Source organism: Rattus norvegicus, chromosome 19 (genome assembly GCF_036323735.1).
Source record: "Rattus norvegicus strain BN/NHsdMcwi chromosome 19, GRCr8, whole genome shotgun sequence".
Taxonomy (NCBI): Eukaryota; Metazoa; Chordata; class Mammalia; order Rodentia; family Muridae; genus Rattus; species Rattus norvegicus.
Window position 1 is genome coordinate 42,968,825 of NC_086037.1, and position 27,767 is coordinate 42,996,591.

At 39.2% G+C, this 27,767-nt stretch overlaps 1 protein-coding gene across 14 annotated transcripts in view; it reads right to left on the reverse strand.

The window, feature by feature from the left end:
* Positions 1 to 27,767, reverse strand: part of Inpp4b (inositol polyphosphate-4-phosphatase type II B) — a 750,330-nt gene that overhangs the window by 144,115 nt on the left and 578,448 nt on the right. For all 14 annotated transcript variants that reach the window (XM_063277738.1, XM_063277736.1, XM_017601165.3 and 11 more), the window contains 2 exons: positions 7,324 to 7,454; positions 6,860 to 6,964 (listed from right to left, as the gene is read on the reverse strand). In XM_063277738.1, the coding sequence (XP_063133808.1) occupies positions 6,860 to 6,964; positions 7,324 to 7,454 (236 nt within the window). The remainder of the gene's footprint in view (positions 1 to 6,859; positions 6,965 to 7,323; positions 7,455 to 27,767) is intronic.

A 27,767-nucleotide genomic window follows, 5' to 3' on the forward strand; every position in this document is an offset into this window, starting at 1 on the left:
TAACATGAACCCAAAAAAAACCAAATGTATTTATTCACTTATGTGTAAATATTAGCTGTTAGGTAAATTATAATCAAGCTACAGTGCTCAGTCCCAGAGAGGTCAGGTAAAAAGGAGTGCTCTGGAGGGTGAATAGCTCTCCTTGGGAAGGGAAAACAGGGTGGACTCTGGGAAGTTTTAGGTAGGAGTGTAAGGGATCAGGTGTCCAGAGAGGAATGAAATGAGAGTGTGGAGAGAGATAGCTGGAATTGGGGAATGTATGAGTGCAGTGTGGAAACATAGTTCTATTTTTAATTAAAAATATTAAAATTATAAAATAAAACAAGGTAGGAAGAGCTAGAAGAAACCCAGTGTCCACTTCTGACTTCTATATGCTCACACAGTATACACATTAAAGAAACTGTAATCCTCAAATTAAATTGTTGCTTCGATAATTATAAATCAAAAAGGCAATACAATTTAGAACTAAAATTTAAAATGTATTTTTAATTAAAAATCAAAGATAACCAATATAACCTAATAACGAAACTCTAAATAATCACTGGATGTATTTTAAAGACAGAAAAAAACTTTAAGTGTCACCCGCCCTCTACCATAGAAACATTTGAAGTTATCCAGCTGCAGAAATGTAACATTGTTTCTAAATTCTAAAACAGTGTCCCTTTCATTTTCCCATGTTTCCACTCAAATGCAGTACCAAAAAGTCTTATACAAGAACACCTAATGCCAGTGTCGTGATAGTGAAAAGAGCTTCCAAAGTCTCACTCTAGCCAGGCCTGTCTGTGCCTAGAGCTATGTTAGTTCTGCCTCTTAGCCAGACTCAACTCTCAGAAACCGTGGATCAAATCATTATGAATCTATTCTATGTTCATGATTTTTGATGGCAAAGGTTTTGTGTTTTACATTTTAAATGGGTTTACTTGAAGTTTTAAATTTTAGCACTGAGACCCAACAATTCTGAAGAACAAAGTGGAAAGCACCTAGTGGGTCTTCTTCCCCAAATGAACGCGGGTCTCAGTACCAGTTCACAGCATTGGTCTACAGTTACGGACACGACCGTGCAAACTCTCTCATGATCTGGAATAACAGTACATTGTACACACTGCACAATTCTTAAGTCCAGAGAACTTCTGTGGTCCCATTCAAAGTAGATCACTCTGTTAAAACACAGTATTTTTATGGAACTTGTTTTAATTTTAATCTAAGAGAGGCTTACTTAGTATTTTGTAATACTCATTTGAGAATAAACAATTACTAATAAACATTGGAACAACTAGGTTTCTTTCTTTGGTTCCCAGGGCCTTGATTTTTGCTTGCAATTGCTACAAAATGGTAGATTATTCTATGTCGGTGGTTAATTTCCTGGTTTCTAAATAATAAAGAAAAGTGTCCAGAGAAAGAGCCACATTTATTCTTGGCCATATTCCTTTAGAATTAGAATTAACCATGATCGACTGTTTTTCTTAGTCAGGAGCAGACAGAAGAGTGGGACTGGAATCACTAATATAACAAAATGCAAAGTGAAAGGTAACAATTTGATAACTAGAGATTATACTGTTATTTTGATTTTTTTCTTATTTTATCCTATCCTTTTGTGTATCTTCACAATTGTAAAAGTTTCTAGTCATGTATAACAGAACTCTTCAGACTTTGGTATCAAGAAAATACCATTCAAACAAGGTTGAGGGGGGAATTTGTGGGAGGAGGAATTGTGGGAGGCAGAGGGTCTAGTATACCAGGAGAACACAGCCCACAGAATCCACTAAGCAGGGTTCAGAGGGGCTCACAGAGACTAAAGCAGGAGTTAGGGAGCCTGCAGGAGTCTGACTTAGGTCCTCTACAAGTATGTTATGGTTATGCAGCTTGCTGTCCTTGTGGGACTACTAAGTGTGGGAGTGGGGTGTTTCTGATTCTTTTACCTGCCTTTGTTATCCTTTCCTTTTCACTTGTTTACCTTGCCCAGTCCTGAGATGAGGGTTTGTGCCAGTCTTAGAGTAGCATGTTATGCCCTTTTTGGTTGATATCCCTGAGAAACCCTGTTCTTTTCTGAAAGGAAACAAGAGGAGAGGGGAGGTAGGGTGAGGGGCAACTGGGAGTAGTAGAAAGAAGGGAAACTGAGGTCAAGATGTACTTTATGAGAAAAGATTTTTAAAAAAAACCTAAAATAGGTACTTAAAGGCTCCTTCCCTTTCTCTTTCTTTAAAATGCGCCTTCCTTCACTGACATTATATATCTCAAAAATGCCTTGGTTCTGTGAAAATGGCAATGTACTGCATGCCTCGGGGAAGCAAGGTTTAAATGGGTGAGTCGTGTCAAGCTGCAGAGGACAGAATGATTTGAAAATTCATTATAAAGTTTTCGTGTAGCCTTTTAAGTGGCGTTTAATAATAGAAACGAGATAGCTCTATTTTTACAGGAGATCTTGTTAAAATCCCTTCGACTATAAAATGTGTTAATAGGAAAGTCTATGCATGGTGAGCTCATATGAAGGAACAATTTAAACATAATCCGGGCTTCAAAATGGCACCCAGATTCTACTTGACATGAATCACCAGGCTTTTTTGAGTTTGTATTTCTAAATAGCTCAAGCTATTTCGATTATGATCATCACTGAACAAATCTGAGAAAAGTTCTCCTTACTGAAGAGATGATGCAGCTGAACTCTTGAGACACAGTTTAGAGCACGCTAACCGCTCCTCCAGTTCCTTCCTTCCCCTTTAGCTATTACTCTCAGTTATACTGCAAAACCTAATTGGTATTGAATGTGACTCTAACATCACTCCTGTGATATGAATGTTTTCGCTTTATTACATTTTAAGATAGACATTATTTAAGATACATTAGTGACTGTTCGAAACATCTAACAAAGAAAATCAATGGATAAGCACAGGCGCTCTATCCATTTGGAAGTTTGGTTTTATTTTATGCAAACCCTGAGCTGGTGCATCCCTTGGGAACGCAAACAGCAACTAAAAGGGTTTGAGAGACTCCCATTTTCTGCTGGCTTCAGTATTGGACCTCTGATTTTTTCTTTTCTTGGTGTGAGTTTAAATGAGGATGGCCCTCATATTTTCATATTTCTGAATATTCCAATTCCCAGTTGGTAGAATGTTTAGGAAGGTTTAGGGTGTATGACCTTATAGGAGCTGTGTAAGTGGAGAAAGGACTTTAAGAGTCTAGAGTCTATACCAGGACTGGTCTTGACTCCTTTCTCTGTCTTCATCTTGCTGATAAAATAGACGCTCTCAGCTAAGGCTCTAGCTCCATGACTTTCTGCCTGCTTTTCTGCTCTCTGAAATGACAATCGTGAACTAACCCCCTAAAACTAAGCAAGCCCTTCATTAAATGCTTCCGTTTATAAATTGTCTTGGTCATGCATGATGTTTCCTTACATCAGTAGCTAAGAGACATGGAAAAGATTACCTATGGTTGGTTGCCTAGGATACCGTTAGAGTTAAACTCATTGCCTGGGCTGCTTCTGGAAACTCAAAATGGAGCCCAGGAGATAAGCTTCATTGACTCAGGTTGGGACAAGTGTTCATTCTAGTGTCTGCCTTTCTGTCTCTCCTTCCTTCCTTCCTTCCTTCCTTCCTTCCTTCCTTCCTTCCTTCCTATCTTCCTTCCTTCCTCACTCCCTCCCTCCCTCCCTCCCTCACTCCCTCCTTCCTCTCTCCCTCCCTCCCTCCCTCCCTTCCTTCCTTCCTTCCTTCCTTCCTTCCTTCCTTCTTTCCTCCCTTCCTTCCATGTTTCTCTAACACATATTATGGCACCATGGCCCTTTAACAAGCTTACTTAAGTGACTAGAGTAAAACTGTGACATTCTGGTCATATACCTAAGATTTACAGAGCACTGATATTCAAAATTAATAACGCACAGATAATGCAGTTACATAGAAGAATTCAATTATATGCATTTCAAATAGACCTGCTAAACATTGCTGCTCAATTACACTACCAATTACAGTACTAAGAGCCCTGGACTAACACTAAAGTATTACTTCCTTAAAGAAAAACAATTATTTTAATTTGAATTCATTACATTTTATACCCCAAATATAGTGCTTTTATTATTATACCTAACATAAAAAAGAATTACAACAGATTATTATAATATTATAAGAATCTATATCTTATAATGTTGATAACTGATGGACTGTAAAAATAAAATACACAAAAGTATTCTAGAGTATGCACTTAAAAGAATTCCATCCTGGAGACTTTGCTTCAGTTTCTGTTGCTCTTTCATTGTGTCTGGCCTCGCTATAGTTGTGGGGATTTGTCCACATACGTCAGTAGTAAGGATGAAAATCTAACAGTCTGCCGGCGCCTGAGGCTAACGTCAGGTCATTTTATTTGTCAGTAGAAGACAACAGAGCATTAGTTCTACCCGGTCACCTGCTCCATGAGCTCAGCATTGGCCTGGTATTTGAAGAATCCGCCCACTATCAATGCAATCTTTAGAAATAGAGGCTTTGCACTGAACCTTGAGCTGAAGTCAGATCACTGGAATGTGGCCTACATTTCTTATGGAAGAAATCTGAGCAGAAATGGAGAGATGGAAGTCAGGGGAAGGACGGAGGGAGGGAGGGAGAGAGAGGCACAGAGAGAGGGAGGAGGGGAATAATATAGAGAAGAAATAAATGCAGGTGACATGTAGAGAAAAATGCAGAATGTGAAAGGTTTATAATCACATAAAAATCAGCAACCACTTAATAATGAAGGAAGGGTTTCCCTCAGACTCAGTGGACACATGCCCTGGCTGACATTTGAATTACTGGTATTCAATACCCTCATTTGTAGAATTTCATTATAGAAGTCATTAGATACCCAAGCCAATCCAAATTAGCTGATCTAGCTTTTTTTTTTCATTTTCTTTTTCTAAATTCCTGCCTTTTAGTCTCTAATTGTTTTCTTTCTGGTTCAGGGAATCAGATTCTAAAGATAGTGTGTCCACCCTACTGCACTGCCATCTACCTCTCAGATGACATTTTAGAACATGCCACATATACCATATTTTTCATAAGTGATATGGAGTTAAAAAGAGCAGTCAATTTAATGAGATTATATATGTAATTATTACTAAATACTAAAATATCTAACTAAATCTCACCCTGGATCTGTATCCATGCAGCTCCAAATGGCATATGTGGGTGAAGACATTGTCAATTGCCAGGAGCTCTAGTCAAAATTACTCTCCTTCCAAATTTATTGTATCTGCAATTACTTACTTATACAAAAAATGTTGCAAATTATTCTCTATCTCACCTCTTCCCTAGTGCTAGCTAATTCCTAGTTCAAGGCTTTATTATCTTTGAATAGAGTCTTATTTTTCTCTAGTTTCAACAGTTTTGATGACCTACATGGATACACGTTAGCCTCATGATATCAAAGATTGATGTTATAAAAACTGCTCATCCTGTGTTTTTCTAAAAGGTTTTTTTACAGGTTCCATCTCACGTAACCACAAACAATATTGAGAGCAATATCCCTTAAAGGGTTAATGAAAGATGAATTCACACTCAAATATGCTACAGCAAGTCATAGACTTTTCACTGCCCTACAAACTTTTTACATTGGTTATTAGGAAAAATACATGACTGATAGTTCATAAATATAATGTCTCACACTTCAGTTTTTGGTGGCTTTAAATTTATTTGCATATCCAACTACTGACAGAAAACAATCAAGAAAGAGTTCTGAAATGCTTTGGTCCTCCTGTCATAAACTCAGCACATGACAAAATCAAGTGTGTGGGCACAGAACTCAATCCCAGAGCAGAGTCAGGAACCTCAGCTACATAGTAAATGATGTCAGCCTAGTCTGCATGTGAATGCAATTTGTCTCAAAGAACATAATGAAAACAAAACAATGGATAAAAATTGATAGGTAAATGATTTAAAGGAGGACTTAGGAAGAATACTTAAAATACTTTACTTTCAAGTGACAATGGGGATTGAGAAATAACTCATTGATTAAAAACACTTGTCACCAATCCTGATGAACTGAGTTTGATACCTGTTAGAGGAAGAGAAGTGATTCCTACATGTTGTTCTCTGACCTCCACATGCAGGACTTCTTCATGTTTATCTAACTTTTAAATTAGGGAGTCAGCCAATCATGAAGCTTTCTAAACACACACACACACACACACACACACACACACACACACACACACACTGTCATAATAGAAGAAATGGTTTTGTAATGCTGTAATCATTGTATTGCACCAGCCACGTGAGACCCAGCTCAGCTATGTCCTGAGAACCCACATGTTTCTCCTGGACAGCAGATCAAGCAAAACATTTTCCCACTTTCCACTGACTAAATTCTGCCAGACTGCTTGTTCCCACAAGGAAGAGCATGTGTGTTACTACTAACTCCCACAAGGGGAGCATGCATGTTACTGCTAACTCCCACAAGGGGAACATACATGTTACTGCTAACTGCAGCCACTGAAGAAGTTGTTCAGCCTCATCCTGAAGTTTAGGCCTTTCTCAAAGATAACAACATGAAGCTTTTTTCTCTTCTCTTAACCAATAAGAGCAGTAACAGGATTATTACCTTTTGGCCAATATGAAGCTATTTAGGGAGCTAAGGCTCTGAGTTTCTGTCTCTAACTTAGGTCAGGTTCAACACTCAGAAGCTGTTCCATGAAAAGAAGCAATGGTGCTATTTCCACAGCTGTGGGCCGGCATCAGCGTTTGTTGCTTCCTCTTCATGCTCACCCAACTCTTAAATTAGGGAGTTGGCCTCATGAAGCTTTCTAAACACACACACAAACACACACACACACACACACACACACACACACACACACACAGAGTGACACAGTCTGACACTCCTGAAGGAATAACAATACCTTTCAGGTGAGGGCTGTGCACCTGCATCCGTTGCAAGTGCAGGTTTATTGGAACAAATTCTAATGTTTTCTCTCCTTTGCTGCTGCTGGATTTGAAGGAGGACCCTAGAAGAATAAAGATGGGAAATGATTAACACATGGATAAACAGACATATAAACAAGCAATACCTGTGGAAATGATAAGATATGTTACAAGAACTTCAGAAAGGAAAACATTAATCCCTTCATATTGTTCATGTGTATAGATTTAAAAATTCCTTCAGTTGTTGTTGTATTACTATAATAATGCCATAAAGCAGAGTATCATACTCAGTCCATTCTTCCTTGCTGTAAATGCCAAGTTAAGAGGGTTATAAGTTTAAGCATTGGCTCATCTCTCTCTACAGCCACAGTTCCCGTCATTGCCTCCTTGGGACATTCATTCATGAAATGCACTCTGGGTAAGTGAAGTGGCTGCTTCATACCCGTTTCCTTGGAAAGTTCTGTCAGAATATCTTGGTACATAGTCACCATTTGATCACAGTGAGAAAGGACATTGTTCCGTAGGTTGTCCCAGTGTGGAGAAAGGTCACCAAGTTCTTTTAACTCCTGGTTTCTGTTAAGATAACAAAATGATAGCGCATGTTTATTATTGTCTTTAAAGTACATGTAATAGAACTATTAATTAGTACGATCACGTGGATTACAAATTGTTTTGATGTCCTTTGGAGGAAACTGTAAGTTTACCAGCTTAAAATTAAATTAAAAAGGACAAGAGGTTAAGACTATAAAAATATCAAAAAGTTAACTTTTGGATGAAATATCACAGAAAGTAGGTTCATGTAAAGTTTCTTTGGCTTTCATTTCTCTCAAGGACAATTTCAACACTCTGCACATATATGCTATCTCAGCTTTACCCAAAAGAATACCTAATATTGCCATTTAGATTTAAATTATTAACTTTTACCCAAATTCTAGCCTTTAGCCAAGTTAATTTAAAGAGTCAGTTTGCCTTTTGAAAGTGATGCTGATGAATGGCTGGATATACTGCTTAGCCAGATCCCTTTCTCATTTCTGTGACCTTTTGCTGGCCACATTTTCATGATGCTAATTTAACCAGCAATAATGAACCGTCTTTGCTATTTTGTCCATGAAACATGCTAAATACCAAGCTAATCAATTCAGAAGATGTAGAATCTTCAACACATAGGAATGTTAAGTGCAAGGGTACTTGATGATGTGTACCTCTGTGACGTGTTGTCTGTTGCCTTTGCTTTGTATCAGTGGGCCTCTGCTGAAGCCCACTCCACCTTTCATCTGAACTATTCACAATCTTTCCCCACATAAATCTCAGTCTCAGCTTTGCCGAAGATTAGCTTTCAAGACACAACATTCATCAGAGAAGCAAATTAATCAGTAGAAAATGAGAGTCGAAAGCTTTGATAAAAGCTGAGGTGGAGAGAGGGTTGTGGAGAGAAGGTTTAAAATTGGAGGAGTCACGCTTTCTGATCACAAATTGTAGGAAATTCAAACTAAGTACAGAAACAAGGGACAAAGCAAGCATGTGGCTCCAGAAAGCCAAGCCTAGAAGAACCAAGACTAGGAGAATGGGTCTGAGCGAGAAAGCTGCATAGTACATCAGCCTAATAGATCCATTAGGTTGCAGGCTGTGCTATAAGCATGCAGTTCTATATGAATATTAGTGCTTACTATTTCTATATATTATTAATAGGTGTGTTTCTGATTTATGAAGCCTATAAATTCTCATCAGAAATGTTAATGAAAGGTTTGGGTGGTGAAGGGAAGGCATAAGGGAAGGCATAGCCGCACTTCATGTGGGAGAGTCCAAGTCGATGGATACAGTCGAAGGATACACATGCCAAGGACTAAGAGATGTTTTCTGAAAAACAGTCAGAAAAGGGTAGCATTCTATGGGGAGTGACTTGAGATAAACTGACAGCATTCTATAGAAGATGAGATAAAACATTGCATTCCTCCAATATCTCACAGTCTATAGAGAGAATACATACTAAATACTAAATACTAAATACTCTGTTAGTTCTAACATGACACTGAGAGGTACATGCTCAGAAACATCCACAGGTGGTTACTTAACACTGAGAAAAGTTCAAGTATACGATGAAACCAGAGCACTGGAACACCAGATGGACACTGAGTAGCTGTAAAGTTAAAAATAAGTAATTGGCATAAAGGAACTACAACACTCTAAAATAGATTAAACAAAAGGGATTCGGGGGCAACAGAAATGAATGAACCTCATAATCAAGAGATTAGGCTACTTGAACTTTATTTTTAGTATCTTTCTGATATTGTGATTTATTACTAAGTGAGAAAAGCTTCCAAGTTCAAATGCCTTATTCTATAGCCTATTGGTTAAGAGTCAACTTATAACACTATTATGACTTTCTATATTTCTCTACCTGTATGTTTGTTGAGAAGCTACCACTGGAGGGGCAAATTTCCTCAGTGGGAAAAAGCAACCCTCTGTTTCTTGCCTATAAAAAGAAATGCCTGCTTGCACTTCTGACAACCTTACCACGGGAGACATTGTTTAAAGCATGCAATGGCCTGACCTTACTCACAAGGAAAGCTGATATACCTAGTGATATGGGACGATAAGCTGGTAATTATGACAGTATTTTCTTGACTAACAAGCCAAGGGCAAACATAAATACTTAGTAAATACAGAGAAGCAAATAAACTAGGACCAGGACTACCAACTACTTGCACAACACACAGATGTACAAACACACACATGTACAACACATGCACACATACCACTTTTATAGATAGATACTATTAGCATATAAAAATAATGACTTTCGTATATTACAAGAGGTTCAAGAACAATTGTTAAACTAGGAAAAGGATATTTCAAATGAAGTATTTATTTGATCAGATTGGCATTGGCCATGTCAATGAAACATTGATGATTGATAGGGGAGAGCCAGCCAACTGTGGGTGGCACTATGTGGACCCAGGTTGTGTGAGAATGCAAGCAGAGTATGATCTAGGAAGTGACCCACCAAACAGCATTCCTCCATGCTTTCCTCTGCAGTTCCTGCCTACGTTCCCGCCATGACTCTCTCCCAATGCTGAATTGTGTGATGGAAGTTTAAGCCAAATAAACCATTTGCTGGTCAAATTGATATTAATAGTGTTTTTATCACAGCAACAGAAATCATACTAGAACACAGTCTATTGAATATACTTGTGATATATAAGGAATATATAGTATTAATGTTATGTGTATCATAAAGATAGTTCAAAGCATAATTATTTGTACATATGTATGAAAGTGTATGTTTGGATTCTGTACAAATGCATGCAACATTACAATATTTTTTTTGGCAACAAAGAGACATATATACAAATGGGGTAACTTTTCATGTCTGCTAATGCCTTTCTTTTCGCTGTAGTATTAGAACAGCTTTAACTATCATAGAAGACTATTCAAGATATATTATCAGAATAAATACATCATATCACCAGAGAAAACTAATTTTTATCACATAGATTGTCATAGCATGAAGGAAGCTCAGAAAATAATACAAAACCTTTCTTGACCATCAAGAGGCTTAGGTAGAAGTGATGGGTCATTTCTAGCACTAGAGTTTGTAAAACTATAGACCCCAGCCCCACATCTGTTGTGGTTTGCCCTGGAGCTATCTGTATTTTGATTCTAATTCTACTGTCCCAAGGACAGCTGCCTAGTCCCTTACTCAGGACTCAGGAGACTTCACCAGAACCTGATAGGAGGCCTGTCATTGGATGAGAAGGAAGGATGGGCGGGAGAGAAGTTTGAAGGAAGAGGAGGAGACTGGAATGGAAAGGAGGAAGAAACAGGAGAGAGGAAAGAGAAGCCATGGCAGGACAATATGGCAGGTGACGTTAAGATTCCATGCTGTACCTTTACAGGTTGCTACAAATGTTTTTAAGGGATGGATGGTATTGGGCTTTGTACGTTTAGGTGGGTAATTATATCTTCTCAATTGGGCTTAAAGGTTATTGTGTTGTGTGTTCTTTCATGTGCAGATTTAAGTGTAAGGGAGTGTGCAGCAGCTGGTCTGGGCTACCATGGAGTTGGGATGTGTGTTTCTGCCTTGGGAGCAAGATAGGTAGAGAGATTGCTGCCAGGCTCAGAGAGAGGCCTTCGGCAGTGGGATATGGGATGGAGCATCTAGTGGGAGACTTTTCTGACTAAGAATTAAGATATCCAGAAGACCTTTGTATCCTAGCAAACAAAAAAGCAAGTAGAGGAGGCTGAGAAGAATAGGCTGGATATTAAAATATTAATAAGCACAGGCCCATCACACAGTGAACAGCTCTCATCAGCACGCCGTGGTGCGAGACCTAGTAGAGATAAAAGACAACCATACTTTTTTATTTATTATATTTTTACAACAACCCCAACACTCTTGCCTCACAGCATACACTTATCTGCTATACACAAAACACAAACAATAAACAGTAAATGTCAAACAAAGTGTATTTACTGAACAAATATGGAAGAATTAGGATTTATAACCTAGAGTATTTGCCTTCAGAGCTGCATTTGAGAATGTCTGCATGCTATAATGAATATGAACATGCCACATAGAATGAAGAAAATCACATGAGGCCTCAGTGCAACACAAAGAACTGTAGGCATCTTAGGGAAGCTGGAAATGAAGAGGTGGCACTCCCAGGAAAGAACACACCAATTGGTTGTCCGGTGCTCAATGGGCATTCCTGAAAACATACATACAAGTAACATCATAAAGACTGAACAGATTATATTTAGGAACATGTATACAATAGCATTGCATATGTATGTGTGTATATATACATATATATGTGTGTATGTAACATGTGTATGTGTATCTACATATATATGTATGTGTACACATATATGTGTATGTGCATGTGAAAGGTGTATAATAAAAATTAATGAGAAAAGAGGCCATGAGAGCCTCTAGGAGAGTTGAGAGCAGCATGTGGGTGGGCTTAGAGGGAGGAAAGAGAGAAATGTTTTCATTAAATTATAATATTGAAAAAATTTAAAAAAGAATAAACTCAAAATATAAATTTGTTCTTCTAAGATTTAAGCAGTGCAAAATAAATGAAATACTGTAAAATGTAATCAAATAAGAAATGCAGGGATGGGGAATGGATCAGAGACTGAAGAAATGGCCAAGCGATAAACAGCCCAAATAGACACTCATCCCATGGGCAAGCACCAACCCTTGAAGTATTAATGATGCTACGTTATACTTGCAAATAGAAACCTAGCATGGCTGTCCTCTGAGAGGCTAGAGCCAGCACCTGACTCAAACAGGTACAGAGACCCACAGCCAAACATTGGGTAGAACACGCCAATTGGTTTTTCAATAGCAAATATGTGTATATATCACAGCAGAGAGGATAGAAAGACCATAAAGATGCAGGGTCCTGGAAGAATGCTGGAAAATACTACATCTGTAAATGAAGGGACCTCTGCACTCATGAGTTTACAGCATATGTGAGTGCCTGCACAAGACCTGCACCAAATGAAGCCAGGCAACATTCCAGTGGAAACAAGGGGAGTAGCTCCTGAGTCTCGCATGCTCTGAGAAACTATCCACAACTGTTTTTGTTTCCTCTAAGGGGCTGGCCCCTTTAGATTGCCTATGCTCCATCTATGAACATATGTGGAGTACTGATTTAAAAAAATGAAAAATAAAACACAGAACTCATGAAATTCAAAGGAGTTTATGAGGACCCAGAAGGAGTTGGAGGTGGACATGCTGGATAAGATCTAAACATATTGTATTTGTGTATACAATTACCAAAACAATTAATAAAGATAACATGTTAAGAATCCATCTTTCAATCATGACTGTGCATCTCCAATAAGACAATAATTCTCAGAGAATCCATTACCCTGCCTAGAGCAAGCTCATGGCCTCGCTGTGCTCTGACTAACATTCTGCAGCTTACTTAGTCTTCCAGCCTACCTCCAACTCCACCTAGTCTCCTAGCAAACAAAAAAGCAAGTAGAGGAGGCCGAGAAGAATAGGCTGGATATTAAAATATTAATAAGCACAGGCCCATCACACAGTGAACAGCTCTCATCAGCACGCCCAGCCATCTGTCCCATCCCTCCCAGCTACCAGCAAGTCTGAAGAAAATAGACAACATAAGGAGACAGGTGATTTCTCAGCCTCGCTGCAGAGATAGCCCAGGCTCTGTAGTTCTGGGCTTGCCATGTGCAAATTATGACATTCTTCATACTCAATGAATTATTAAAGCAGATCCTCCACAAGAACTCTGTGAAATAACTACCAACCTTCTATCTGCGTGTCTGGTTTTCCCTTGCCTTACTCTAAATATTTCAAAAAACACACGAGTTCCATGTCAGTCCAAATGCGGATTCCTTGAAGTCATCATGGTCCTCTGCAACGTGGGATAACTCACCATCCCTACCCCATGTGCAAAACACAAGCTACTGAATAACACAAGGAGAAAAGAGATTTTAAAAACAAGACTATGAAGGACGGAAGTAAATGATTGAATATAGAATGAGCTCGCAGAATCTGCATCATAAACAGCCAAACCTGCATTCTCTGTTTTATCACAACACATAAAACTTGGATGTGTGCTCAGTTGGTAAATGCTGTTAAAACCATGCCCCATATGCCTCGGGCTATAGGGAATAGAGGAGTGGAGGAGGACCCTAAACCAAGAAGGCCAAATACGTAGGCAGGGAGCAGACTTTCCCTTCACCTAGCTACCTCCTCCCCCAAGGCTGTTTCATTTATATTTGATTTCAGTTCATAAATATGTTGCAGGAGGTAGGATGTGTCTCTGCTGCCTCAGTAAATGGGAAAAGATTTAGGATGACTAAACAGGAATTTTAAAATTGGCAGGAGGGAATAGCTTGTAGAGAAGGGGGATTCCAAAATGGCTCACAGGTACCACGATCCTGAGTGACTGCCATTGCCATTTAGGAACTGTCAGTTACCATGACACTAGAAGCCATATACATATACATATTTACATATATATATACATATACATATGCATATGTATATATGTGTGTGTGTTTATACGAATAAAATGAGAATATGTATGTACATATCTATATTATATATGTATGTGTGTATTATGTATACATGTATCTGAATGTGTGTGAATAAAGCCTTATCTTTTCTCTGAGGAAAACTGAGTCCTAAACTGTAATTCCATCGCATACCCTACATTTCTCTCTGCTACATAAGAGGTCAAGAATGGGAGAAGCAGATTGGTGATGGAATTGGGAGGCATCAGGAGAGAAAAGTCCAGAATATAAGTAGTTCAGTCCTTCTGTGGGTTTTATTCCTTATGATTATTTTGGAAAATACTCTCCCGAGGCTCTAAAATAAAAATGGCTGTAGGGATGTCCAACTTCTCTATGAGCTAATTTTATAGGCACAGGAAATTTCTTTAATTTCCAAGCTAAGTTACCATATGTGAACACATCCACAATGATAAATTTTTAAATGGGTTTACAAATTTAACAAAAAAATCCCTGAATTAAAGTCCCTAAGGGGATGGGAACTCCACAGGAAGACCAACATTATCAGCTAGTCCGGACTTCTGGGAGCTCTCAGAGACTGAGCCACCAATCAAAGAGCATACGCAGGCTGGACTGAGGCACGCTGCATGTGTGCAGCAGACGTGCAACTCCGTCTCCATGGATGCCTTGTCTGGCCTCAGTGCGAGAGGATACGCCTAATCTTGCAGAGAGTTGATTAGCCAGAGTGGGGGAATACGGGGTTGTGGCGGGGAGTAACACTCTCAGAGGTGAATGGGGGAGAAGAAACTCTGTGAGGAGGGACCAAAAGAGGAGGGCAGCATTCAGGATGCAAATTAATTAATTAGTTAATCGTTTAAATCCCTAAAATAATGAAAAGCAGTTATTGCACTGAGTATCTGAGACTCACAGCTCATTCAGCTACAAGAAGCCGTAAGACCAAATAGCATGGTGAAAATTTATATACCAGAGACGATGACTGAGTAAAGAAACATTAAACAGTATTTGGAATTGTTATTATTGAAGTAAATAGAAATATTTTCCCATGACGAGCTCTATCTATAAAACTACTCTGTGGAATAAAAATAGCTACACGACTTCAATGGAGCACTTCGGTAGTTAGAATGTCATATAACCACATGTGGGTGTGCATGGGTGGGAGGTTTAACAGCCAGGCTGTTTTCATTCATTAAGCAAAATTAGATCTTAAATCAAACCCAAAAGAAGTCACAGAAATTATCTGTGAGGGGAAAAATTAAATACTAAATGGCCAGTAACGAGTAGCTCACATAAATGATTGGTGGGTGGCTTCAATTTCACAAAGTGGTTGGGTCACAGCATAAAGCCTGGCAAAGTTCAACTAGCTGTCAGGTTTCACAGTGTTCGCCCCACAGTTGACACTGTCTTTTAACTGACACAAGGATGACAATTCTATCCGTAAATTGCAGGTTCCTTTTTTTTTAAACATACATTTTTATGAATGACTGCGTAATTAGTGCCGTGATTGATGAGACGCGGTGTCACAGAAAAGGATGGCACCTTCTGGGTGGCCACTCACTCTGCTTTTCGCTTGACATTAAATTAAGTGGTTTCTCTACATGCAATAAGGTTTCAATTTATATGCAAAGACTGGTGAGTAGAACACCGTTATTTCAGGATTTAGTTGTAATCACAGAATCTGCTTATATGTGATAAACAGTGGGATGCTATAATTTAATTTTAGGTGACTGCATTAAGAAAAACACGGAGCGATCAGCGTGCCTCGTTCCGGGCTAAGAGTCTATTTGTTACTTGTGCTAAAGGTGAATTGGTGTTTGCATCTAAGCAATGCCTTGCTCTTGGCTGTAGGAAGCTAGGAACACGGACAGCAAGTACTCCTTATATCTTAAGCTCTGGGCTGCAGTTCTGCTATCCCAGTGGGACAGTGCATCCTGTGAAGGTTTTTCTCTATCCCTCTGTCCTCTGCTAATTTGTTCTTAGGAGTCATGAAAGGCACAAATTGAACACAGAAACTGAGAGCAGGGCAGGGTGTGAGTCCCTTGCTCACCTCCTCACTCTTCCTCTCCTGGTTTCTTGAACACACAAGTATTTCTAGATATTGTCTCTTCAAATTCCATAGCTGCTCTGGGGCTACAGGTGTCACCCACAGAAGATCAGAAGGTGAACGGATCGCCTGCATTGTGTTCGGCTTGCAGGCAAGCATCCTGAGACCTCCCAGCTAGTCTCTCTTTGCTGTCTGTTTGGTATTCAGAACTAACCTGGTATAAAATACATCTAATCATTTGATTCCTGCCACAAGACCCAGAATGTACTGTTCTGTGATTACACTAAACAAATTGAGGTTTAATGGTACTAGGCACATTTTAATGCCCCATAGCCACACAGCTAACATACTATATTCCACAATTTAGAACATTTTTTATGCTTGGAAGGTCTCTTGGGCAAGACTGCTCTGGACAAGGGCAAAGAACATGGCAGACTAGTGATGGGACATCTTGGAGCCCCATTGAGGATACTAGATTATATTGAGGCAGGGCTCCCGTGTAAATTCTATCCACTTTCGCATACTTCCTAGGGAGAAATATGGTTTTTCCACCCAAGAAAGTGTTCCAGAAAGGAAGAATCAAAATCTTCTATATGGACAACTCATTTGAATACTGTCAAGCTCCAAAAAGAAGTTGCTTCAAATACTCTGCAGAGTGCATTTGATACATAGTCTTGGCTGTTTCAATTGTGGAAAAGTCAAACAATACTGGAAAAATAGATTTCTGCTATGGATTTAACAAACATTCATGTGGGGCATTTTCTCTGCCTGCCCTGAGCAGTTCAGACATCCACCCTTTCATTGGCTGTGACCTGTGGATAAAGGTACAATTATCGCCATTGTCTTTATCCTTTTACAAATGAGGACACAGGAGAAGTCAAGGAATCCATCCATGCTTTCCTGTCTGATGAAAAGCTGAGATGGCATTGCTCCCAGACATTTTGGCTTTTTAGAATGGAATGATAAAATATCATACTCTGAGCAACTTACCTAAAAAAATGCAGTTATAGAGGCTTCCTAAGACTGCAAATCCAAGATCAAGGTATCAGTTTGGGCTTATTGATAACTGTCCTGTGCCTTATAGAAAATTATTTCTGTTGAACCATATCACTGCTTTTCCTCTTTGTATACATACCCTTGTTTTCTCTCTTTATGTCCATTTTTCTCCAAGTTACATGGGCAATGGACAAATTAGACGAGGATTATTAATAAAATAAGGACCTCTTCATCATTTAGCTACCACTAAGTGTCCTACCTCCTAAATAGAGGCCATAAGGGTGTGGCAATAGTTACGAACAATTGGCCACCATAAGGGAAAGAGTACCTTCTGTCACGTGTTCCTGCTATGGTGTATTATGTTGCCATAGACTCAAATCAACAGTGCTCAGTGTTTGTGGACTGAAACAGTGGATTTTGAGCCAAACTAAATATTTCCTGGACTATGACTTTGAAACCAAGTCCTGTATCTTAGTCTGGCCTTGAACTATGTAGAGGAGAATGGACATGAACTGATTTTCTAGCTTCCACTGAGTGATCAAATTTGGAGTGAGCCATCAGCCCTGGTTTATGTGGCATTGTCGACTGAACCCAACATTCTGGGCTAGCAACCCATTGACTGAGCTACATCTTCAGCCCAGGAGATCTTTATCTAAGGGCTGTGTGTGTGTGTGTGTGTGTGTGTGTGTGTGTGTGTGTGTACAGCTACTAACACATATGGAGACTATGAGAAATACGACACAATCTTTATTATTGTTCTACTCATACCCCCACCTTTTCTTCTTTTCTCCCTCCTGCCTTCCCTCTTTCTCTCCCTCTCTTCTTTTACCTTGAGTCTACCAATCCAGGTAAAACAAGAGTGGAGGAGAACAAGAATAAAAAACCATGTTGTTAACCTTCATTCCAGTGGGCAGGGGGAAAAAGAATACTGTTAGTTTGCATCTTATTTTCAAAGGGTAGAACATGCCAATGGGTTTTTCAATAGCAAATGGTCAGCCCTGAAAACTAACATTTAAGTAACATTATACAGACAGAGTGGATTATGTTTAGGATTGAATCATATACATATATGCTAGCAACAATAATATAAAAAATATAAAAAAGAAGGTCACAAATTTGAAAGAAGGCAGAGATGGCTACCTGGGAGGGTTTTGAAAGAAAAAGGGAAGGAGAAGAATATTGTAGTTATACTATTATTTCAAAAATGAAAAAAGCAATTACAGATTCAACTACTAATTATCTGGGATCAGTCCTTTCAAATAAGATTGTGTAATATCTGTTCTGTCTAATCCAACAGCTATAGCCTCAAGTAGATATGAGGCAACTGAAACATAACCGACATTATTAACATGAAATTTTAATTTTGTTTAATTGTAATAAATTTAAACAAGGTTAAATAGCCACAAGTTGCAAGTATTAGATAGTACAGTTCTAATGCTGGAGTAGGAAACAGGAGTGAGTAGAGGAGGCAGATACCCAAGAGGCCCTGAAAACAGTCAAATGCATGGCAGCACTCACTCTTCAAAAGCGTGTCGCTGAGTATTTACACATGAACCAAACGACAGCTTGGGGCTGCCATACTGGCCTCTATAAACAACTATAATTTTTAACAGGAAAACAGATAATATTATTAATTAACTTGATATATACTAGAAACATTGAAATCTAGAAATATCAACAGAAAGTGTGAAGTGTCTTCTTTTTTTCTTTTGGAGCTGGGGACTGAACCCAGGATCTTGAGCTTGCTAGGCAAGTGCTCTACCACTGGGCTAAATCCCCAACCCCATGAAGTGTCTTTTATATTGTAGAATACCATAGACCCTAATGAAGTCTGATTGCTATTCCTAAAATCAGTATTGTTGCTCCAAACTCCAAGTACTATGGACAGAAAGTGGGTTCAGTCCATGTGTTATCACTGGTAGTTATGACACAGTATGTTCATGCTGTCAATGATGTGTGCCAAGTATAAATGGACACACACACACACACACACACACACACACACACACACACACACCAAATGTGCTTGGTTTTGTGCCTCAAAAACTCCAACATTCCACTGTGATAACGATTAATAATTACTGATGTATACATCATGTGGCCACTGATTCCACTATTTATTATATCAAGGCAAAGAAGAATCTCAACATATTAAAGCCATATGTGTCTCTGTACCAGCTATATCTCACTTGCTAATTACTGTGTACATGTGCAGATGTAGCAGTCAGGGGATACCTAGCAGAAGTTGTATGCATTCTTCTACCCACATGAGACCTAGGATTGAACTCCAGTTAACAGGTATAGCAGCAAGTGCTTTGATCTGATGAGCATTGTGCCAGATTCAGACATTATGTTCACAACACACTCTCTTATATCCTGTAATTTTAAACAAATAATCCTAGCATGGTAGGAACGTGTCTGTAGTTCCGTGGTAGAGTGCTTGCCTAGTATGGAGAAGATCTAGGTTTGAGGCACAGTACCTAAAGAAAGCAAAACAAAGTAAAACAATACAAAACAAAAACCATAAAACAACCATAACAGGACAGAATCCTAGCACAACAGATCCAAGTATACTTCTAGATAAATTTCACCCCATTCTTCCCTGCAAGGGTATTATAATGTCCAAACAGTAAAATAAAACCCATATTTCATTGTCAACTTGATGACAAGAAGTACTCCCTCTCATTAAATGATTCAAAGGATACACAGCATTGAATTAATGGCACATAGCATGTGTCCTCCATGTCATAAGGTGGTAGGTCAAAGGCACTCACATTATGAATAATACACCATTGTGAGTCAACATTGCAGACAAATAAAGTGAAAAAAGTGGCATTTATCTGGCATGAGCCCACAACAGAATCAGGATATTATCACCATTGTCTTTATCCTTTTGCAAAGGATATTAATGTTTTCCTCTGAATCTTTAGGGTTTGAATATTCGCAGAGTTCAAGAATGGAAAATAAGAAATACACAAACAGAGGTACTTGGAGTGCTATCCATCATCTGTGAAATTCATCAATTTGGGGATGAATTGGTATATGTATCATCTAAGAAGTGTAGATCACTCCTGACTGCCTTTCTCTCTTTAAACTGTGTTTCTTTCTCTACACGCTAAGCACGTAAAGCTCAGAGGGCATAGGTTTCATCTGTGTGAAAAAAGAACACGACCCAGGGCAAAGATGGAGAGTTAGATAAATATAAGATCATGCTTATACTGACAAAGATCATGCTTGTGTCATTACACATTCTGTAAGTGGAATAGAGGGGGAGGCTAGTATTGAATAAGAAAGTCATTTTGCAAAAATCCTACTTTCTATTTGTGAGGTTAGTTTTGTGCAATGAGATTTGCCTGAATGAATCTATCTTCCATCTAAAATTTTAATATGCCATTTAGTTTTAAAATATTTTCTACTGTGCTATCATTGGGAAATAAACATTTTAAACAATGAATTTTAAAAGACAAGTTACTTTAAATTAAGGGGAAAGGTCAAAATATCTTCTCTCAGAACAGCTTTACTGCCTAGAAATTCAGCACAAATACATGAAATCATTTATGTGAACATGCATAGTACAAACATATAATATATTTATTTGAATTATTATTTCAAAGCTTGGATTCTACAGGTATTTATCAATGATCATTTTCATATGCAATAATGTACTATGCTGAATAAACATCTTTGTAGATGTGTTCATCATAATTCTTAAAAATAACATGGGGGAGTCCCAAACCCGTGGATCCCAGCCCACAGCAGCTCTCTGCTCCCAAACCCCATGGGAGAGAGACCTCACCGCCTGGTCAGGTGGGCACTCCTGAGGCTGCAGAGCGGAAGAGACCACCAACACTGCCCACCCCTGCCCACATCCCTGGCCCAAGAGGAAACTGTATATGGCCTCTGGGTTCCCGTGGGGGAGGGCCCAGGAGCGGCAGGACCCCTGCACCTGAGATACCGCCGGAACCTGAAGGGACAGACTGGATAAACGGTTCTCTGCACCCAAATCCTGTGGGAGGGAGAGATAAACCTACAGAGAAGCAGACAAACCTGGGAAACCAGAAGAGACTACACTCTTCACACATCTCTGACGCCAGAGGAAAACATCAAACGCCATCTGGAACCCTGGTGCACGGATGCTCCCGGAAAGGGTGGCACAGATCTTCCTGGTTGCTGCCGCCATGCAGAGCTCGTAGGCAGCACCCCACGAGCAAACTTGAGCCTCCGGACCACAGGTAAGACCAACTTTTCTGCTGCAAGTGACCTGCCTGGTGAACACCAGACACAGGCCCACAGGAACAGCTGAAGGCCTGTAGATAGGAAAAACTACACGCCCGAAAGCAGAACACTCTGTCCCCATAACTGGCTGAAAGAAAACAGGAAAACAGGTCTACAGCACTCCTGACAAACAGGATTATAGGACAGTCTAGCCACTGTCAGAAATAGCAGAACAAAGTAACACTAGAGATAATCTGATGGCGAGAGGCAAGCGCAGGAACCCAAGCAACAGAAACCAAGACTACATGGCATCATCGGAGCCCAATTCTCCCACCAAAGCAAACACGGAATATCCAAACACACCAGAAAAGCAAGATCTAGTTTCAAAATCATGTTTGATCATGATGCTGGAGGATTTCAAGAAAGACGTGAAGAACTCCCTTAGAGAACAAGTAGAAGCCTACAGAGAGGAATCGCAAAAATCCCTGAAAGAATTCCAGGAAATCATAAATAAACAAGTAGAAGCCCATAGAGAGGAGTCACAAAAATCCCTGAAAGAATTCCAGGAAAACACAATCAAACAGTTGAAGGAATTAAAAATGGAAATAGAAGCAATCAAGAAAGAACACATGGAAACAACCCTGGATATAGAAAACCAAAAGAAGAGACAAGGAGCTGTAGATACGAGCTTCACCAACAGAATACAAGAGATGGAAGAGAGAATCTCAGGAGCAGAAGATTCCATAGAAATCATTGATTCAACTGTCAAAGATAATGTAAAGCGGAAAAAACTACTGATCCAAAACATAAAGGAAATCCAGGACACAATGAGAAGATCAAACCTAAGGAAAATAGGTATAGAAGAGAGTGAAGACTCCCAGCTCAAAGGACCAGTAAATATCTTCAACAAAATCATAGAAGAAAACTTCCCTAACCTAAAGAAAGAGATACCTATAGGCATACAAGAAGCCTACAGAACTCCAAATAGATTGGCCCAGAAAAGAAATACCTCCCGTCACATAATAGTCAAAACACCAAACACACAAAATAAAGAAAGAATATTAAAAGCTGTAAGGGAAAAAGGTCAAGTAACATATAAAGGCAGACCTATCAGAATCACACCAGACTTCTCCCCAGAAACTATGAAGGCCAGAAGATCCTGGACTGATGTCATACAGACCCTAAGAGAACACAAATGCCAGCCCAGGTTACTGTATCCTGCAAAACTCTCAATTAACATAGATGGAGAAACCAAGATATTCCATGACAAAACCAAATTTACACAATAACTTTCTACAAATCCAGCACTACAAAGGATAATAAATGGTAAAGTCCAACATAAGGAGGCAAGCTATACCCTAGAAGAAGCAAGAAACTAATCGTCTTGGTAACAAAACAAAGAGAAGAAAAGCACACAAACATAACCTCACATCCAAATATGAATATAACAGGAAGCAATAATCACTATTCCTTAATATCTCTCAACATCAATGGCCACAACTCCCCAATAAAAAGACATAGATTAACAAACTGGATACGCAACGAGGACCCTGCATTCTGCTGCCTACAGGAAACACACCTCAGAGACAAAGACAGACACTACCTCAGAGTGAAAGGCTAGAAAACAACTTTCCAAGCAAATGGTCAGGAGAAGCAAGCTGGAGTAGCCATTCTAATATCAAATAAAATCAATTTTCAACTAAAATTCATCAAAAAAGATAAGGAAGGACACTTCATATTCATCAGAGGAAAAATCCACCAAGATGAACTCTCAATCCTAAATATCTATGCCCCAAATACAAGGGCACCTACATACGTAAAAGAAACCTTACTAAAGCTCAAAACACACATTGCACCTCACACAATAATAAATAGTAGGAGACTTCAACACCCCACTCTCATCAATGGACAGATCATGGAAACAGAAATTAAACAGAGATGTAGACAGACTAAGAGAAGTCATGAGCCAAATGGACTTAACAGATATTTATAGAACATTCTACCCTAAAGCAAAAGGATATACCTTCTTCTCAGCTCCTCATGGTACTTTCTCCAAAATTGACCATATAATTGGTCAAAAAACGGGCCTCAACAGGTACAGAAAGATAGAAATAATCCCATGCGTGCTATCGGACCACCACGGCCTAAAACTGGTCTTCAATAACAATAAGGGAAGAATGCCCACATATACGTGGAAATTGAACAATGCTCTACTCAATGATAACCTGGTCAAGGAAGAAATAAAGAAAGAAATTAAAGACTTTTTAGAATTTAATGAAAATGAAGGTACAACATACCCAAACTTATGGGACACAATGAAAGCTGTGCTAAGAGGAAAACTCATAGCGCTGAGTGCCGGAAGAAAGAAACAGGAGAGAGCATATGTCAGCAGCTTGACAGCACACCTAAAATCTCTAGAACAAAAAGAAGCAAACATACCCAGGAGGAGTAGAAGGCAGGAAATAATCAAATTCAGAGCTGAAATCAAACAAGTAGAAACAAAAAGGACCATAGAAAGAATCAACAGAACCAAAAGTTGGTTCTTTGAGAAAATCAACAAGATAGATAAACCCCTAGCCAGACTAACGAGAGGACACAGAGAGTGTATCCAAATTAACAAAATCAGAAATGAAAAGGGAGACATAACTACAGATTCAGAGAATTCAAAAAAATCATCAGATCTTACTACAAAAGCCTATATTCAACAAAACTTGAAAATCTGCAGGAAATGGACAATTTCCTAGACAGATACCAGGTACCGAAGTTAAATCAGGAACAGATAAACCAGTTAAACAACCCCATAACTCCTAAGGAAATAGGAGCAGTCATTAAAGGTCTCCCAACCAAAAAGAGCCCAGGTCCAGACGGGTTTAGTGCAGAATTCTATCAGACCTTTATAGAAGACCTCATACCAATATTATCCAAACTATTCCACAAAATTGGAACAGATGGAGCACTACTGAATTCCTTCTATGAAGCCACAATTACTCTTATACCTAAACCACACAAAGACCCAACAAAGAAAGAGAACTTCAGACCAATTTCCCTTATGAATATCGACGCAAAAATACTCAATAAAATTCTGGCAAACCGAATTCAAGAGCACATCAAAACAATCATCCACCATGATCAAGTAGGCTTCATCCCAGGCATGCAGGGATGGTTTAATATATGGAAAACCATCAACGTGATCCATTATATAAACAAACTGAAAGAACAAAACCACATGATCATTTCATTAGATGCTGAGAAAGCATTTGACAAAATTCAACTCCCCTTCATGATAAAAGTCCTGGAAAGAATATGAATTCAAGGCCCATACCTAAACATAGTAAAAGCCATATACAGCAAACCAGTTGCTAACATTAAACTAAATGGAGAGAAACTTGAAGCAATCCCACTAAAATCAGGGACTAGACAAGGCTGCCCACTCTCTCCCTACTTATTCAATATAGTTCTTGAAGTTCTAGCCAGAGCAATCAGACAACAAAAGGAGGTCAAGGGGATACAGATCGGAAAAGAAGAAGTCAAAATATCACTATTTGCAGATGATATGATAGTATATTTAAGTGATCCCAAAAGTTCCACCAGAGAACTACTAAAGCTGATAAACAACTTCAGCAAAGTGGCTTGGTATAAAACTAACTCAAATAAATCAGTAGCCTTCCTCTACACAAAAGAGAAACAAGCCGAGAAAGAAATTAGGGAAACGACACCCTTCATAATAGACCCAAATAATATAAAGTACCTCGGTGTGACTTTAACCAAGCAAGTAAAAGATTTGTACAATAAGAACTTCAAGACTCTGAAGAAAGAAATTGAAGAAGTCCTCAGAAGAAGGAAAGATCTCCCATGCTCATGGATTGGCAGGATTAACATAGTAAAAATGGCCATTTTACCAAAAGCGATCTACAGATTCAATGCAATCCCCATCAAAATACCAATCCAATTCTTCAAAGAGTTAGACAGAACAATTTGCAAATTTATCTGGAATAACAAAAAACCCAGGATAGCTAAAACTATCCTCAACAATAAAAGGACTTCAGGGGGAATCACTATCCCTGAACTCAAGCAGTATTACAGAGCAATAGTGATAAAAACTGCATGGTATTGGTACAGAGACAGATAGATAGACCAATGGAACAGAATTGAAGACCCAGAAATGAACCCACACACCTATGGGCACTTGATTTTTGACAAAGGAGCCAAAACCATCAAATGGAAAAAAGATAGCATTTTCAGCAAATGGTGCTGATTCAACTAGAGGTCCACATGTAGAAGAATGCAGATCGATCCATGCTTATCACCCTGTACATAGCTTAAGTCCAAGTGGATCAAGGGCCTCCACATTAAACCAGATACAATCAAACTAATAGAAGAAAAACTAGTGAAGCATCTGGAACACATGGGCACTGGAAAAAAATTCCTGAACAAAACACCAATGGCTTAAGCTCTAAGGTCAAGAATCGACAAATGGGATCTCATAAAACTGCAAAGCTTCTGTAAGGCAAAGGACACTGTGGTTAGGACAAAACGGCAACCAACAGATTGGGAAAAGATCTTTACCAATCCTACAACAGATAGAGGCCTTATATCCAAAATATACAAAGAACTCAAGAAGTTAGACCGCAGGGAGACAAATAATCCTATTAAAAATGGGGTTCAGAGCTAAACAAAGAATTCACAGCTGAGGAATGCTGAATGGCTGAGAAACACCTAAAGAAATGTTCAACATCTTTAGTCATAAGGGAAATGCAAATCAAAACAACCCTGAGATTTCACCTCACAACAGTGAGAATAGCTAAGATCAAAAACTCAGGTGACAGCAGATGCTGGCGAGGATGCGGAGAAAGAGGAACACTCCTCCATTGTTGGTGGGATTGCAGACTGGTACAACCATTCTGGAAATCAATCTGGAGGTTCCTCAGAAAATTGGACATTGATCTGCCTGAGGATCCAGCTACACCTCTCTTGGGCATATACCCAAAAGATGCCCCAACATATAAAAAAGACACGTGCTCCACTATGTTCATCGCAGCCTTATTTATAATAGCCAGAAGCTGGAAAGAACCCAGATGCCCTTCAACAGAGGAATGGATACAGAAAATGTGGTACATCTACACAATGGAATACTACTCAGCTATCAAAAACAATGACTTTATGAAATTCGTAGGCAAATGGTCGGAACTGGAAAATATCATCCTGAGTGAGGTAACCCAATCACAGAAAAACACACATGGTATGCACTCATTGATAAGTGGCTATTAGCCCAAATGCTTGAATTACCCTAGATGCCTAGAACAAATGAAACTCAAGACGGATGATCAAAATGTGAATGCTTCACTCCTTCTTTAAGGGGAACAAGAATATCCTTGGCAGGGAATAGAGAGGCAAAGATTAAAACAGACACAGAAGGAACACCCATTCAGAGCCTGCCCCACATGTGGCCCATGCATATACAGTCATCCAATTATACAAGATGGATGAATCAAAGAAGTGCAGGCCGACAGGAGCCGGATGTAGATCTCTCCCGAGAGACACAGCCAGAATACAGCAAACACAGAGGCGTATGCCAGCAGCAAACCACTGAACTGAGAATAGGACCCCCGTTGAAGGAATCAGAGAAAGAACTGGAAGAGCTTGAAGGGGCTTGAGACCCCATATGAACAACAATGCCAAGCAACCAGAGCTTCCAGGGACTAAGCCACTACCTAAAGACTAAACATGGACTGACCCTGGACTCTGACCTCATAGGTAGCAATAAATATCCTAGTAAGAGCACCAGTAGAAGGGGAAGCCCTAGGTCCTGGTAAGACTGAACCCCCATTGAACTAGATTGTTGGGGGGAGGGCAGCAATGGGGGGAGGATGGAGAGGGGAACGCCCATAAAGAAGGGGAGGGGGGAGGGGGATGTTTGCCCGGAAACCGGGAAAGGGAATAACACTCGAAATGTATATAAGAAATACTCAAATTAATAAAAAAAAAAAGAAAAAAAAAGAAAATATACAGAAAGCTGAGGTATGATGTAACGATAAAGTATGCCTTTAGCATGTGTGAAGCCTTGGGTTTAATTCTAGAACCAAAAGTTAGACACACACCCACACCCCCACACCCCCACCCCCACACCCAGACACCCACACCCAGACACCCACACCCAGACACCCACACCCAGATACTCACACCCACCCACCCAACACACACACACACACACACAGGATTGAGAGTCTATGCAGATATATGCAGATAAACATGTATGAATATGTATTATATATGCATGGACAAAACTTAGGAATGATAAAGCTCAAATTTATAGTTCTAACAACAGTTAACCTTTACATAAATTTACTATACTCTAGGCACTCTTTAAAATGATTTCCTTGTATTCATTGCAAGTTTCTTTTTATAATAAAGTTTAGAAAATTAAAAAAAAATAACATGAAAATATAAAATCTTGCATTTCTGGGTCACTGGTGTCCAAGGACACTCCACACCCCAATACTATAGGCTAGTGTCAATGCTCTTAGTTACCTTCTAGAATTTGCTATTAAGGCCATATTTTGGAAGACACACATGCTTAAATCATGTGTTATAGAATGCAGTACCAACTTGAGAGCTTCGTC